Raw genomic sequence first — 15,325 nt, 5'->3', positions numbered from 1 at the left:
GTCTTTAGGACTTTGGACTAAATAAAGCAATTGGATGCTGTAAACAGTGCTTAAAGGACAATCCTAGTCTGAGTGTGGAAATTAGTATTGCTGAGAGAAAGCCCAGCTCAAGGGATTTTAGAGGGCGACAATATTAGCAACTGGGCCAGAGACCATTCTTGTGATATTTTGGCACGGAAAAATGGCTGCTTTTTGCCGTTGTCCTAAAAATCTGCCTGTGGCTAAATGGAAGTGTTTGGGACTAATTTCCTTGCAAAAAGTTCAAGACAGCCTAATATTGGTTTGTCTTGTACTTGTTAGTCGTCTCTCCTTTGTAGATCTATAGTAATGCAGAGTATGCAGGGAGAAAAATAGCACTAAGAAATTAAATGCTGGCCCCCTGGTTTGTGCTGAATGATAAGGAAAAATGGAATAAAGGAAGTAGTGCTTTCAGGGTGAGACTCTTCTAGCTATACCTGCAGTTTGTGAAAAGAAAAAGCCTGTGGAGTTATCTCATCCTAACAACAAAGACAACAAAACTTAGACAAATATAATTCAAGGAGGGGGCCAATTCTATCCCTAACAGGCAGCTTAATTTGCACCTGCCATATAGTTCTAGCTTTAAAGTCATGAAAAATACAAAGAGGTTGTGAAATCTTCCTCTGCCATTAAGGAAAGCAAGCTACTGAGACAAGGCATGTGGATGGGGGGTTTTCACCTGGACACTTGGAGATGCCATTTCATGGATCTGTGAAAGCGAATGCTGGGTTGCACTGGGTGCCGTGAGATGTTTAAGATGCCAGATCCTGGGCTGCCTGCCAGTGAGAGCTGCATTGGCAGTGGAACCAGCTGGAGAGGGAAGTGTATTGCAGTCAGCAATGCTGGAAGATAGAACAAGCTAAGCTCTTCAGCATCAGACAGGAGGCTACAGGATTTGAAGTCTAACCTATTGGGTTTCATTCATATTTTTGTCCAGTATTTCTTCATTATGTACTTTCTGTACCATTTTATGCTGGAAATATGGAATTGCTTTTTTATTTTATAGGGGATTACAACTAAGAGGTTTCTTGAGTCTCAGAAGAGACTTTGAGACTGTGAAAGACTGGAGACTTCTGAAATGGAACTAAATTCATTTTGCATTATGATGTGGTTATAAGCTGCAGGGCTTGGGAGTGGGATGTACTGGTTTGATTTAGAGTAGCCCTTCTAGGCTCTTCTGTTTGAGTACATGATCTAGTTGGTAGAACTGTTTAGGAAGGATTAGGAGGTGTGGCCTTGTTAGAGGAGGTATGCCATTGAGGGTGGGCTTTGAGATTTCAAAAGCCCAGTTAGCTCTCTCTTAGCTTCATGTTTGTGGATCAGGTGTAAGCTCTCAGCTCCTTCTCAGTGCCATGCCTGCTTGGTGCTGCCATCCCCACAATGGTGGCCATAGACTCTACTAAACTCTGGAACCATGATCCCCCCAACCCCAACCTAAATTTTTTTTTCTTTTTAGGGTACTGTGGCCATGCTGTCCCTTCATAGCAGTAGAAAGCAGCAGCCACTTTTTGTTCATGTATTTGCCTTTTGCTTGCTTGCCTGAGCCAGGGCTTCACATGTTAGTTTAGCCTGGTCTGGTGCTCATTATATAGTCCAGGCTGCTCTCTAACTTAGTAATCCTCCTGTCTCCGTCTCTAGAGTATTAGAGTTACAGACAGGATACTGATATTGGCTGCTGTTTTGTTGACTGCCTTTTCTGTTGCTGTGACACAATATGATGGATGACAAAAGCAACTTAGCCAGGAATGGTTTGTTTTTGCTAACGTTCTAGAACTAAGTTCACCCAGCAGTGGAGGTCATTGCAGTACAATGTGTGGGGCAGCCTGCCATACCTTATCCTCAGGCTAGACTGTAGCATACAGTCTATACTGTATGCTTAGCTCGCTTCTTTACAGATCAGTTAGGACCACTGGGTCTCCTAACACCAACCTAATCGAGAAAATCCCTCATAGACACTCCAGAGGCTAACCTTCTCAAGGTAATTTTCTAGAAGGTGTGCCTGAGCGACCTGCTCATAAGGCTCGATTCTGTTAAATCGACGATGGCACGGTTGTTTTTCCTCCTGTGCTAAGGATGGAACGCAGAGATTCTTCATCTGAACAGACAAGCAGTAATAATTTGCTTCTTATCGTTTTTTAAAGAATTCTTTTTTTTAACGTATATTTTTGTCCAGGGTTGGAGAGGGGCTGTTTGTGCATTGTCATGCAGCTGCATATGGAGACCAGAGTCATCTGGTCCCCTGGATCTGAAGTAGTAGGTGGTTACCATGGGATACCTGGTGTGGGTGCTCAGAACAAAGCAGATTGCGCTCTTCCTGGGATATCATCTCTGTAGCCCCTTTGAACAATTCTTTTCAGCTATTTCTTCCAACTCTTCTCTCCTTGCTACTGATTTTCAGAATGTGGGTGGATTTGAGGTTCTCTGAGTAGGGAGTAGATGAAGTCTTAAATGGATGTGTTGTTGATGTGAGCTGGCCATGCCTCAGTTCTGTGGAGACATGGCAGTGCCTTCCCTGGACTAGGTTCATGTAAATGACGCCATTCCTTCCGGATGTGAGTGGAAGGAAATGTCGATAGTGTATGTGAAGAATGTCCATTGTAGCTCCCTTCTTCTGATGTCCACGACCTGAAGACTGTCCTATAGGTCCTGTTCTTCGCAGACAATCTTCCTGCCAGTTGTCTGCTTCCTTGTTCAGTTGTATGAAATAACACGCTCTCCTTGTTGAACTGTTCATAACAGGCTTCTGGGGTGCTGTTGCTTCTCCATCAGCCCAGTCTGCTGATCCCAGCTTTAACTGGCCTGGAGCTCTCTCTAGGAAGCCTAGACTGGATTCTAATTCAGAGATCAGCCTGCCTTTGCCTTTCCCAATCCTGAGATTAGAGGCTTGCACTACCATACCTAGCACTAAAAATTGTTTTAAAACACTAATAATAAGATTTTTTAATCACTGTAACACTTAAATATAATTATACTCCTGGGTGATCTAATCTATTGTGTTTGTATTTACTCTTTTAGCCAGCTGATTCTGTTCATATTACAAATGATGATGAAAGATTCCTACACAATCTTATTGTAGAGGAGAAAGAGAAAGATAGCTTTACTGCTGTGGTTATTACAGGGGTACAACCAGAACACATACAGTACTTGAAAAATTACTTTCATCTTTGGACACGACAGCTAACGTAAGTAATTTGATTCAAGAAATGTTCCCACTTTTTTTTTTCCCCTTCTGTTTTCTTTTTTCTTTTGGAGACAGGATCTTGCCATGTACCCTGAGCTGGCCTGGAGCTCCTCCCATTCTCCTCCTCTTCCTTGTCTCGGGATTACAGGGAGGAGTCCCACTCCAGGCTTACGGTTGACCCTTTTGCTCTCTACTTTCTAAAGATAGAAGTAGATGTTGAAGTGGATGACCTCACGTATTCAGCATCAACTGAAGCACAGGGCTTTGGCGCCTGCTCCAGGATACAGAACAGCGTGAGACTTGGCCAGGCTCCACCTCTCACGTCACACTGGCTGCCTCTGTCATGTGACTGCAGTTTCCCCACTAGAGCCTTAGGATTTGTACCTGTATCTTCAGTGTCTACAGGGATATCTCTGTTAACAGATTCTTAACATAGAAACACGTTGAGCCCATTGGAATAAGACACGCACAAGCATTCCTTAAAATGTGCCATGTTAATAATAAGTACTACTAAATACTAAAGTGTGTCACATTGACCAAATCAGATTTGCTTAAGTTTTCCTTGTATCTCTAAATATTTACTCTCACTAGATTGTTTACATAGTTTTTATTGGTCTGTAATATGAAGCCTTTTTAAATGGATATATCTTCACAAAATTAATATTTAAAATCATATTTACTTCAAAGTTCGTTAATACTTCAGTCTGTATTATATATACATACATATTAACAGAGTGTACTTTTTGTTTCTTATATAAAAAATAATTGACTCTCAGGAGAACCGTTTTTCTTTGTTAGTATTTTCAGGAGTAGCTAGGGTGCTAAGTCTCACTGTTCTCTCTGCAGCCCACCCTCTTCCCACCTTCTCTTTCCCTCTCTCTTTAGAGAGAGATTCTCACTCTCTCTCAGGCTGGCCTGGAACTTGCAGTCCTCCTGCTTCTCCTGCTTGAACTGCGGGTGTGTACTACCAACCCCTGCAAACTTAGGGTTTTTGTTTTCGTTTTGATTTATGAGAAGGAACTCCTTAAGTCTCTACTTGAGGAATAGTTAAATATTTTATAGACTTAAACAGAATGTTATTTTGATAAACCTTTATTTAAAAAATAAGCTAGCAAAGATTCCTGGTGATTTTTAATGGAATTGTGTTGAATTAATTAAATTTTATTTTGAAATGTTGGTATAATTTTAGTGCCAATGTTGAAAAATCACAACTTGTAACTCCCGACTCTGAAGATGCTGAAGGCATCTCAGTGCTCCCTGAGAGGACTCCTGAGGACTTTCTAGATAAACTTCACACACAGAGGTGCAGACTCCTGAGGACTTTCTAGATAAACTTCACACACAGAGGTGCAGACTCCTGAGGACTTTCTAGATAAACTTCACACGCAGAGGTGCAGACTCCTGAGGACTTTCTAGATAAACTTCACACGCAGAGGTGCAGACTCCTGAGGACTTTCTAGATAAACTTCACACGCAGAGGTGCAGACTCCTGAGGACTTTCTAGATAAACTTCACACGCAGAGGTGCAGACTCCTGAGGACTTTCTAGATAAACTTCACACACAAAGTTGAAGACTCTCTTTTTAAAAAAATATTTGGTAAATTGTTTTTGAAGTTGAATGTATATGGCTTTGGAAGGTGAAAAAGACTGGGTTAAATAAAGCTGAGTTTATCCAACTCCAACTCCGTGGCCTAGACAAACTGTGTATCTGAACCTATAAACTGAAACGTAATAATGGATTTCAGAGTTTATTTTGCCATTGGAATATTGTTTTAAAAAGTCTGGGAGTGCATGGCTAGATGTGTAGCTCAGCGGTAGGCGGCCCCGGCATGCATGAGACCCAGTGATGAAGTGCTGGACAAGTGAGTGTGTTAAATGGTGGGAATATACATTTTTTTCTGGTGGAAGATTATGTGAGCTATAGTTTCATGTTAGTAAAGAATAATCTTATTCTTCATTTTAGGCATATTTATCATTACTATATTCATGGACCAAAAGGAAATGAAATAAGTACAGCAAAAGATGTTGGACCTTTCAACAACATTGATATTGAAGTAAGACAAAAGTCTGCCTCAGGACACTACACATACTACCCCAAATGATTTTTTTTTTTTTAACGATTTTGGTAAACAGCCTCTATTCACTCTTCTGTAGAGATAAGAATTGTGATTGAGCATAAATGTTTTTGAAAGCAAGGAGAACAGGAGATGTGTCTGTTTATGACATTGTGTTTGTTTATAAAAGTCTTGTGGTGGTAGGACTTACAAGGACAGAACATTTAGAACTGGGTTCTGCTTGTCCTTGTCCAAACATGCAGAGGAATCTCATGTAAAATATACTTCTTTATACTTTCACAAGAAAACTCAAATATGCTTATGACTTGTCTGCCCCTCAGTTCTGATGACTCCTTCTGTTTTATAATTGAATAGTGTTTATTGAGCTGCTCCTTAGAGGTATTGACCCATGTGTAAATATGTATATCTTGTGCTGCTATGTATATTCCCTTAACTAGATGACTGCTTTACAAGGCAAGGTGGATTTGGGTTGGGAAAAGTAAAGATTCCATAGAATTTAATTATTTTTATTTTATTTTTATTTTAGATTTCTTTATTTGAAAAAGGGAAGACACCTAAGATTGTCAACCTAAGGGAAATACAAGATGACATGCAGACATTGTATATAAACACAGCATCTGATAGTTTTGAGTTCAAGGCTCATGTTGAAGGAGACGGTGTAGTGGAAGGTGTTATCCGGTATCATCCCTTCTTATATGATAGAGAAACTTACCCTGATGATCCATGCTTTCCATCAAGTATGTTAATCTGATCTGTTAGCTGAAAATACCATGTTGTATTTTTGGATAGTATTCTCTAAATGATCTCATTGGGCTAGTAAGACTAGATAAAGTTTAAACAGTTTTTCCTTATACTGTTTAGTGTCTGTAACTTTTATAACTCCTGATAGTCTTTTGGTCTTTTTTTAAATAAATTTATGAATTATCTATGTTTAATTCATATACTTGTTTTACTTTATTTTTGATAGTTTCATATATTTATATAAACACTTAATTTTTATTTATATTCCTTTCTAGGTTAAAAAATAAAGCACTTGACTTTCAGAAACTTTTAATCTCTTACTGAGCTCAATTTTTATGTGTATGCATGTTATTCCTGTTTGTATTCTCTACAATATCTTTCTTTTATATGTATCTATTAAATTTTTATATTTATACATCATACCTACACATTTTTTTAAATTATACTACAATTTTATCTTTTGTAAGGCTTTTCATACTTTAAGTTTCTTTTAAAAATCTTATAGGGTTTTGTTTTGTTTGTATGTATGTATGTATGTTGTATGTAATTTTGTATGTATTACGTTTCTTTTTGGTGTGTGAATGTGCTCAGTAAGATAGTATTTCCCTTAATATTTTCTATACAATGTTCATTTACTTAAAGCAACACAAATAATATCCAGTGAATGTATTGATGATTGAGTTGAAAAACATTTATTTTTGATACAGGGTCTGGCCTGTAGCTCAGCAAAGATTTGTTAACCTTCTGTGTTACAAGGATGTGCAGCAGTGCCTTGCTTCCTTCTGTGTTGCAATGTCAGGAGTACCCAATACTGCCTCACATGTGTTGAATTTATGAATTAACAGTATTAAAACTTCTCAGATTCTTTAGTTGTCTTTAGTTTTCTGACACAAGTGCTATTATTGTCACTCTTGGTTTTGTTGTTTTATTCAAACCATTCCCTATGTTGCTGTTGCCGGGTGTAAAATGAGTTTGTTTTTTTCAGTGATGTTATGAGGGTTAAATAAGAAACTAAAGCCAGGTGTGGCGTAATAGTCTTTAATCCAATACTTGTGAGGCTGAAATGGGAGGAACGTTCATGGCCAACATATATGGCCAGACTCTGTCTTCAAAAGTAGGGAAAGGAGGAAACTAAGGTCAGTTGTTGGAACAGTGCAGACATGCTTTAATGAGGGTATCAGTACAAGGGTAGCTGTTAGTCAGTGCTGCTGTCTTCCGTGGGCCTGTCTGTCAGTCAGTCAGTCAGTCAGTCTGTCTGTCTGTCTGTCTGTCTGTCTGTCAGTCAGTGCTGCTGTCTCCCATGGGCCTGGGCTGTCAGTCAGTCAGTGCTGCTGTCTCCCATGGGCCTGGGCTGTCAGTCAGTCAGTGCTGCTGTCTCCCATGGGCCTGGCCTGTCAGTCAGTCAGTACTGCTGTCTCCCATGGGCCTGGCCTGTCAGTCATTCAGTCATTCAGTCAGTGCTGCTGTCTTCCATGGGCCTCTGCTGTCAGTCTGTGCTGCTGTGTCCTGTGGGTCTCTGGTCCCTACCACATTTGCTATTTCTGATTTTTTTTTTTTAAATCTTCTAGGTAGAATGATACAGTTCTTCAAATGATGCTGATGATGGTCAGAGAAATTCTTTTAAGACCAAAGTGACATATTGCATATAAGATTGACAGAAACTTTCTTACAAGGGTTGTTTGGGAGGAGAAGGCTCTGTTAACTTAGGTAGAGGACTTAAGCTAGTATGTGTACTACATCAGGTTATTTAAGAATGTATTGCTAAAAAGCACAATACTGTTGATGATTGTACTGACTTGCTTTTGATACACGATAATGTCATTTTCTCCCTATCTGAATTTGGAAACATTGTAGTTTATATAAAGTTAAATTGAGTACTCTTGACTCTTGTTGAAAATAGATGAATTTGTAAATAATCTATTTGTAAAATAGATGACATTGTAAATTTCTCAGATGATTTCCACACGAGCACTGCTAGTTTAATAGAATTGTTGAAATTGTGTTTCAGGTACAGATTTCAAGAGCCTATTTGTGGAGAAGACAGAATTCACTATAGAAAAGTCTTTTTGGATGTATAACTTTTATTTTTAATTTTTAGAAATAGATTTAAAAGCTGGCTCACTCCTTTAATGCCAGCACTTGGAAGGCAGAGGCAGGTGAATCTTTGAGTTTGAGAGCAGCCCGGTCTATAGAGTGAGTTGCAGGATAGTCAGGGACACAGAGAAAACCTGTCTGGAAATGAAAAGGAAAAGAAAAAGAAAACAGGGAGAGAGGGAGGGAGGGAGGGAGGGAGGGAGGGAGGGAGAGAGAGAGAGAGAGAGAGAGAGAGAGAGAGAGAGAGAGAGAGAGAGAATACGCTTTAAAGATCCTAGTCCTGTCAGCTAGTGTGCTACTCCTATTTCATACTAGATTTTTTGTAGGTAATCATTTATATTAGCTGTGAGCTCTTAGAAATCTGTGTGTCCTTCTGACTAACAAGGTTTTCTGATGCAATTTGAAGGACTAAAGGCTGTGTTTCTCTGAAGCAGCTTCAGTATGCCCTTACAGAAATTGATGTCAGAGGAGCTGAGGCTCGCCCTGGTGCACAGAGATGAAAATGTCCCACTTAACTTTTTGCTTTAGAGTTAAGAGATGAAGATGACGATGATGACTGCTTCATACCTGAGAAAGCAGCAAGAGGGAAAAGGCCTATTTTTGAATGTTTTTGGAATGGACGGTTAATTCCATATACATCGGTTGAAGAGTAAGTTTTCATATTGTGTATTATATCTTTTTGACCTATCTTTTTTTAAATTGAAAACAGATTTTTTAAATACATTATATTCTGATTAGACTTTCCCCTTCCCCAACTCCTTCCAGATCCTACCTCCTGAGTCCATACCTTTTCTTGCTCTCTCTCATTTGAAAACAAACAGGCACCTTAAAGAATAATAATAAATAAATTAAATTAAAATAAAATAATAAATAAAATAAAATAAAGAATAATAATAAAGTTAAGGTAAAATAAAAACAAACAAACCTGAACAGGGCAAAAAAAAAAAGGAGTAGGAAACAGATAAGCAAAGAAAACACACAAGAAACACACAGGTGGAGAGACAGTTATTTACATACAGACATGTCAAAGGCACAGTCTGAGAAGACCTATAAGGCCCAGAAACAAACCAACCATCAGCAGCAACAATACACCTCAGAAACTACCTCGGAGCCCATTCTGTGAGGGCTGTTTACTGCTGGGCAAGGGGCCTTCTTTAAGTGTGGTTTGTTTACCTAGTGATACTTCATTGGAGAAAACTAGTTTTTCCTTTACAAGTGGTCATCAGTTGGTGATAGATAGCTTCTGGGTTAGTGATGGGTCTCGTGTCCACTTCCCCTCTTCGCTCTGGAGCTATACCTGCTGCCATACCTGTGAGTTCTTACCTGTGTCAACCCTGCTGTGTCTAGAAGGCCTTGGTGTCTTCCCTCCCCACTCTCTTAAAATCTTTCTATTTCTCCTCATGAGCCCTGAAGGGAAGGATTTGATGATGTCACTTAGATTTTTTTTATAAATACATATATTTTAAGATGCTTTTACTATAGTAAGTTACCATATGACCCTTTAAATGGCTTTAGCTTTAGCTGTCTCTCCCTGTATTTCCTCCCTTAACTCCCTCTCCCTTTCTTCTCTCTATTTAATCTTCCTGTTTTAAGCCTCGCACCCCATCCATCCACACCTGTCTATTTCTCCTTCCTAGGGAATCACTTCCCCCAACCCCCAGTCACCACAATCTCCAGAGCCAGGTAATCCAGAACTTTAATAGCTAACATCCACGTGTAAGACAACGTATACCATTTTCTTTTGGAGTCTGGGTTTCCTAACTTAGCATGGTTCTTTTTCTAGATCTATTTACCTGCAAATTTCATTATTTCCTTCCTCCCGTTCTCTGTCTTTCCCTTCCTTTCCCTCTCCCTCCCCTCCCCTTCTGCTGAATAACGTTCCATTGTGTAAATGTACCACACTTTCTGCATCCATCCCAGCTGTTGAAAGACAACTAAGCTGTTTCCACTTTCTGGCTGTTATGAATAGAGCAGTAATAAACATGGCTGGGCAAATGTCTCTGTGGTAGGATGCAGAGTGCTTAGGGCAAATGTCCAAGAGGGATAGAACTGGACCTTGAGCTAGATTTATTCCCAGGTTCCTGAGGAACCACTCTGATTTCCATAGTGCCTATACAAAGTTGTACTCCCACCAGCAATGGATGAGTTCTCCTTACTCTGCATCCTCACCAGCATGAGGTGTCATTCAATTCATTTTCTTGATCTTAATCTTTTTTCATTCTGTAGGGTGCCGCTTTGCCCAAATGTCCGTTGCCATACAGATGCTTTTGAATTTCATTGAGGTTCTGTTTATTAATTGTTGTTCTTAGTACCTGTGCTAATGCTGTTCTGTTCAGAAAGTCTTCTCCTTTGCCAGTGAGTTCAAGACTAGCCTCTACTTTCTCTCTTGTCATATTCAAGGTGTCTGTTAAGTTGAGGTCTTTGATTCCTTTGGAGTGGAGTTTTCTGCAGGGTGATAAGTATTTAGATTCTTTGAATCACAAATATCCAGTTTAATCACCATCGTTTATAAAAGATGCTATCTTTTTTCCAGTGTCTTATTTCTGATTTCTTTTGGTGTGTGGGTTGATGTCTGGATCTTCAGTTTGATTCCATTTTTATCAACATGCCTGTGTTTGTGCCAATAACATGTTTATTTCTGTAGCTCTGCAGTACAAGTTTAAATGAGGGATGGCGACACCTCCAGCACTCCGTTTGTTACCTAGGATTGATTTCAGCTATGCTGGGATTTCTATGTTTGTGTGTTTGTGTATGAAGCTGAAAATTGTTCTTTCAAAATCTGTGAGAACTTGAGTTGGAATTTTGGTGGGGATTATATTGAATCTATAGATTGCTCTTGGTAGGATGACCATGCTTTTTTTTTTTTTTTTTAAACTATCTTTCCATCTCCTGTTATCTTTGCCAGTTTCTTAAGTGTCTTCAAATTTTTATCATACAAGTATTTCATTTCCTTGATTAGACATACCCCAAGATAAATTTTATATTGTTTGAGGCTATTGTGAAAGGTGGTGTTTCTCTGATTTCTTTCTTAGTCCCTTTGTATTTTGTATATAGGATGACTACTGTGGTGGCTGGTTTGTTTCTTTCTTTCTCTCTCTCTCTCTCTTCCTCTCTTCCTCTCTCTTCCTCTCTTTCTTTCTTTCTTTCTTTCTCTTTCTTTCTTCCTCTCTTTCTTTCTTTCTTTCTTTTTCTTTCTTTCTTTCTTTCTTTCTTTCTTTCTTTCTCTGTCTTTCTTTCTTCCTTCCTTCCTTTCTTTCTTCCTTCCTTCCTTCCTTCCTTTCTTTCTTCCTTCCTTTCTTTCTCTCTCTCTTTCTTTCTTTCTCTCTCTCTTTCTTTCTTTCTCTCTCTCTTTCTTTCTCTCTTTCTTTCTTTCTTTCTTTTTTCTCTCTTTCTTTCTTTCTTCCCTTTCTTTCTTTTCTTTTTCTTCCTTTCTTTTCTTTCCTTTCTTTCTTTCTTTCTTTCTTTCTTTTTCTTTCTTTTCTTTCTTTCTTTCTTTTTCTTTCTTTTCTTTCTTTCTTTTCTTTCTTTCTTTTTCTTTCTTTTCTTTTCTTTTCTTTCTTTCTTTCTCTCTCTTTCTTTCTTTCTTTCTTTCTTTCTTTCTTTCTTTCTTTCTTTCTTTCTTTCTTTCTTTCTTTCTTTCCTAACTTTGTACCAGTTATGTGGCTAGAAGTGTTTACTAGCTCTGTGAGTTCCCCTGCGGAATTTTTCAAGTCATTTACATGTACTATCATGTCCTCTGCAAACAAAGATGCGTTGACTTTTTCTTTTTCAATTTGTATCCTATTGATATCCTTGAGTTGTCCTATTGTTCTAGCTAAGATTCAAGTACTATGTTCAGTAGGTAGAGTAGGGTGGACAACCTTGTCTTGTTCCTGATTTTAGTAGAATTGCTTTAAGTTTCTCTTCATTTAAATTGATGTTGGCTATGGGTCTGCTGTAAACTGTCTTTGTTAAATTTAGGTATGTCCCTTGAGTCTTTAATCTCCCCACTTTTAACATGAAGGAGTGTTGGATTTTGTCATATGTCGCGCGCCCAATGTCCCGCCAGCAAGAACGACGCGCGGCAACAGGATTCTTCTGCGAGCAAGCCTTTACTGTGTTACAGCTCTTCTTAGTGTTACAGCTCTCTTAGTGTTACAGCTCTCTTGAACAGGGACCCCGAGCAGCAAAATCGCTCGGCTTATATAGACAACAGTATGCTAATTATCTCTCAGGGATTGGTGGGGCTTGGATCACCCCACTACTTGTCCTCCAGGGATTGGCGGAGAATGAATCACCTCATTAGCATATTAACGGTCAACTAACACCTGGTGCATAAACCGCACATGTGCAGTACCGCTGTTCACCACTAGAGGGAGCCCTAGCAAGGGGACAAGCCTGCACATGCGCAGTAAGTCGTTTATATCCAGACAAGGCTGGATGTCGGCGCCATCTTTGTTTCGCCGCGCCGCTCTCTACATCTCCCCCTTTTTTGTTTAATAAAATGACTGGTCTAGATCTGGGTGTCACGTCAATCTTGTCATTGCTCCTGTCTTAGGTCGTTCTCATCCAAACTCGGCCTTACCCGTCATAGAGTTACCCTATCGCCACCGGGCCCCGTGTCTTAGGTTGGTCCGAGTTCGAGGAAAGTTGCCCGTCCCTGGATACAATGACTCCACATGACTGTGACAAAAATGATCTAGGGCGAACTCTTGATCTTTCAAAGAGGCCAGCCATATGTTGGGAGAAGCACCCTTTTTAATGGTGGTCATAGCCTGGTAAACAACCATTTTGTGTCTGGCATGTTCTCTTTTTAAACAGCCAATAAGCCAGAGACCTACTCCGCAACCCAGGAGGACAATAGCTCCCCGGGACAAACATGCCCGCCCACTCCTTGAAAAGGGAGAAAGCATTGGTAATCCATGAGGTAAAGTCTTCAACTGTGATGGGGTCCAGCCTAGTGCTGTTGAGGACAGCAATCTGCATCAGCAATTGTCTTGATAGTTGCTCTGCTTTCATGGACCAGTTTCCTTTCAGATAATTCGAGATTTCTTTGCTCTGTTGAGAATGCTGAGAAAAGTTATTTCGCAAAGGAGTAATGCATAAACCTCTAAGGGAGGAAACGCAAGACAGCTGTGTCATATGATACAGTGCTTCAATTTGTTCTTGAACTAAATCTATCCTTTGATTGGCTAATAGAAGGCCAGATGCCAAATGGGTATTAAATTCTTTTTGTATCTCTAGCGCCACTGCAGTTCTGATTGACAGTCTCAGCTGTCTGTATTTGATTGGTCATAGCGATTGCAGCTATGGTAGCTGCGGCAGCAGACAGCACAATGGCTGAAATTATGGCTGCCATAATTCCAAAATCTCTTTTGGCTTTCAGCAAATTAAGAATAGGAAAGCTATCTGGGTTTGCCTCCACTGGGATTGGCACAAAGGAGGGAATCTTAACCATCACTGCGGTGTCATTGGTGCCATCCCAGCATTCAGCTAAATAGCAGACTACATCAGAGCTATTACAATTTAAAACACCATTGCTGACATTAGTGCTTATCAGAAAGAAAAAAGGTGATCTAACACATTACTGAAGTACTAGTGGCAATATTATTTGCCAAGAGGTTATTATATTGAATATTGGTCAACCTGGTATCATTTTTTTCTGGTAGCTGAAACATTATACAGCACGAAATTCTCACCCATCAACCTAGCAAAGGGGGTCAGGGATGTATATAACCCTTGCTCATTGGACAGCACCCATAGAAACCAGGCCAGAGATTATGCTTGCCAGTCTTATTCTCAAAACAGTAGAATTGCTATGAACTGGCATGGGTACTGGCCAGGATCTGGCAATAGCCCACAGGGTGAGCGAATTAACCTGTATTACCATTCCCGGTAGTAATAGTAGGGTTTGTAGTCTCATCTTCAGGAAGAGCAGAAGACAATCTTCGAGTCAAACGCTCGGGTACCCAAATTGGATTTTCTTGATTCTGCGGAAAAACACAAATCGCTCCCCTAGATCTCGAAATCACGGGATCTGGGCCACGCCATTCATCAGTTAAGACATCCTTCCACTTTACTTCTACATTAGTTATAGGTGTAGTAGCAGCATGGCGATCCACAGCAGAGCGGCCATGCGCATCCAAAATTAAGAAATTTAGAGTAAAAAGAGCTAAAGAAAGTTGTTCTTTTGGTGTTCGGCTGCTGGCAATTCCCCCTTTTTGTTTTTGTATAAGCTCTTTTAAGGTACGATGTACTCTTTCCACAATTCCTTGACCTTGGGGATTGTATGGTAATCTTGTAGTATGTTTGACCTGCATTGTCTGGCAAAATGCCTGGAAAGACTTTGCAGTGTAGACAGGCCTGTTGTCTGTCTTGAGACTATCAGGCTTTCCCCAGGCTGCCCATGCCTCTAAGCAATGACTAATGGCATTACAAGTTTTTTCACCAGTCATCAGAGTAGCGTGTATAATACCAGAACAGGTATCAACAGAAACATGAGCATATTTTAAATTTCCAAATTGAGATATGTGTGTGACATCCATCTGCCAAAGTTTTAGCCGGATCAGATCACGAGGGTTAATCCCAACATGAGGAGGGTGGTGAAATTGAACACAATTTTGGCAACGTAACACCACATCACAAGCTGCAGCTCTAGAGATTTTTAAATTTTTGTTGAAGAGTAAAAGCAGGTACATGAAACTTTTGATGAAATCCTCTAGCGAGATCAACCAGAGTGGCATGAAAAATAAACTCTCTACGAGTACTAGCATCCACCAGGGTGTTATTACTGGTCATGGGACCAGGCAAATTAGTATGGGCTCGAATATGTTGTATAAAAATTTTATTTTTTCTGGCCCAAATAAAATTTTGTAATTCTAAAAGAATTTGACATACAGTACTAGTTGACCGAATTGGCCCTGCAATTTCAAGTGAGCGCACCGCATTAACTACATAAGCAGAGTCAGAAATTAAAAAAATCATGAAATCTTTTGAAAACTTCCAATACAATTTTACGTTCTGTAATTTGGGGGGTGCCTGGACTATATTGAATTAATAATGGTTCTTGAGAATCAACCATATAGGCACCTACACCTGTTTTGGAGCCATCTGTATAAATATTTAACGCTCCAGACAAAGGCTCTGAGGCAGTGACCTTTGGAAAAATCACTGGATGTTCAGTAAAAAATTGTAGCAAAGGCATCCCAATTTAGACCTGTTTCCCTAGATTGGCTCA

General features: G+C 39.7%; 1 protein-coding gene across 6 annotated transcripts in view; it reads left to right on the top strand.

Annotated features, from left to right (window-relative positions):
• Smchd1 (structural maintenance of chromosomes flexible hinge domain containing 1) overlaps positions 1-15,325 on the top strand; it is a 148,414-nt gene that overhangs the window by 32,872 nt on the left and 100,217 nt on the right. For 5 of the 6 annotated variants that reach the window (XR_015628698.1, XR_015628696.1, XR_015628697.1 and 2 more), the window contains 4 exon segments: positions 3,034-3,200; positions 5,163-5,253; positions 5,801-6,011; positions 8,638-8,758. Coding sequence is in view for 2 of the 6 variants with exons in the window: in NM_001447330.1 (NP_001434259.1) it covers positions 3,034-3,200; positions 5,163-5,253; positions 5,801-6,011; positions 8,638-8,758 (590 nt within the window). In the remaining 4 variants the exon portion in view is untranslated. 6 annotated transcript variants of the gene reach the window in all.

The sequence above is a fragment of the Rattus norvegicus genome, chromosome 9, assembly GCF_021556685.1.
Source record: "Rattus norvegicus strain SHRSP/BbbUtx chromosome 9, alternate assembly SHRSP_T2T, whole genome shotgun sequence".
NCBI classification, from domain to species: Eukaryota; Metazoa; Chordata; class Mammalia; order Rodentia; family Muridae; genus Rattus; species Rattus norvegicus.
Note: the sequence above shows the minus strand (reverse complement) of the source record. Positions and strands in the feature narration are given on the sequence as shown.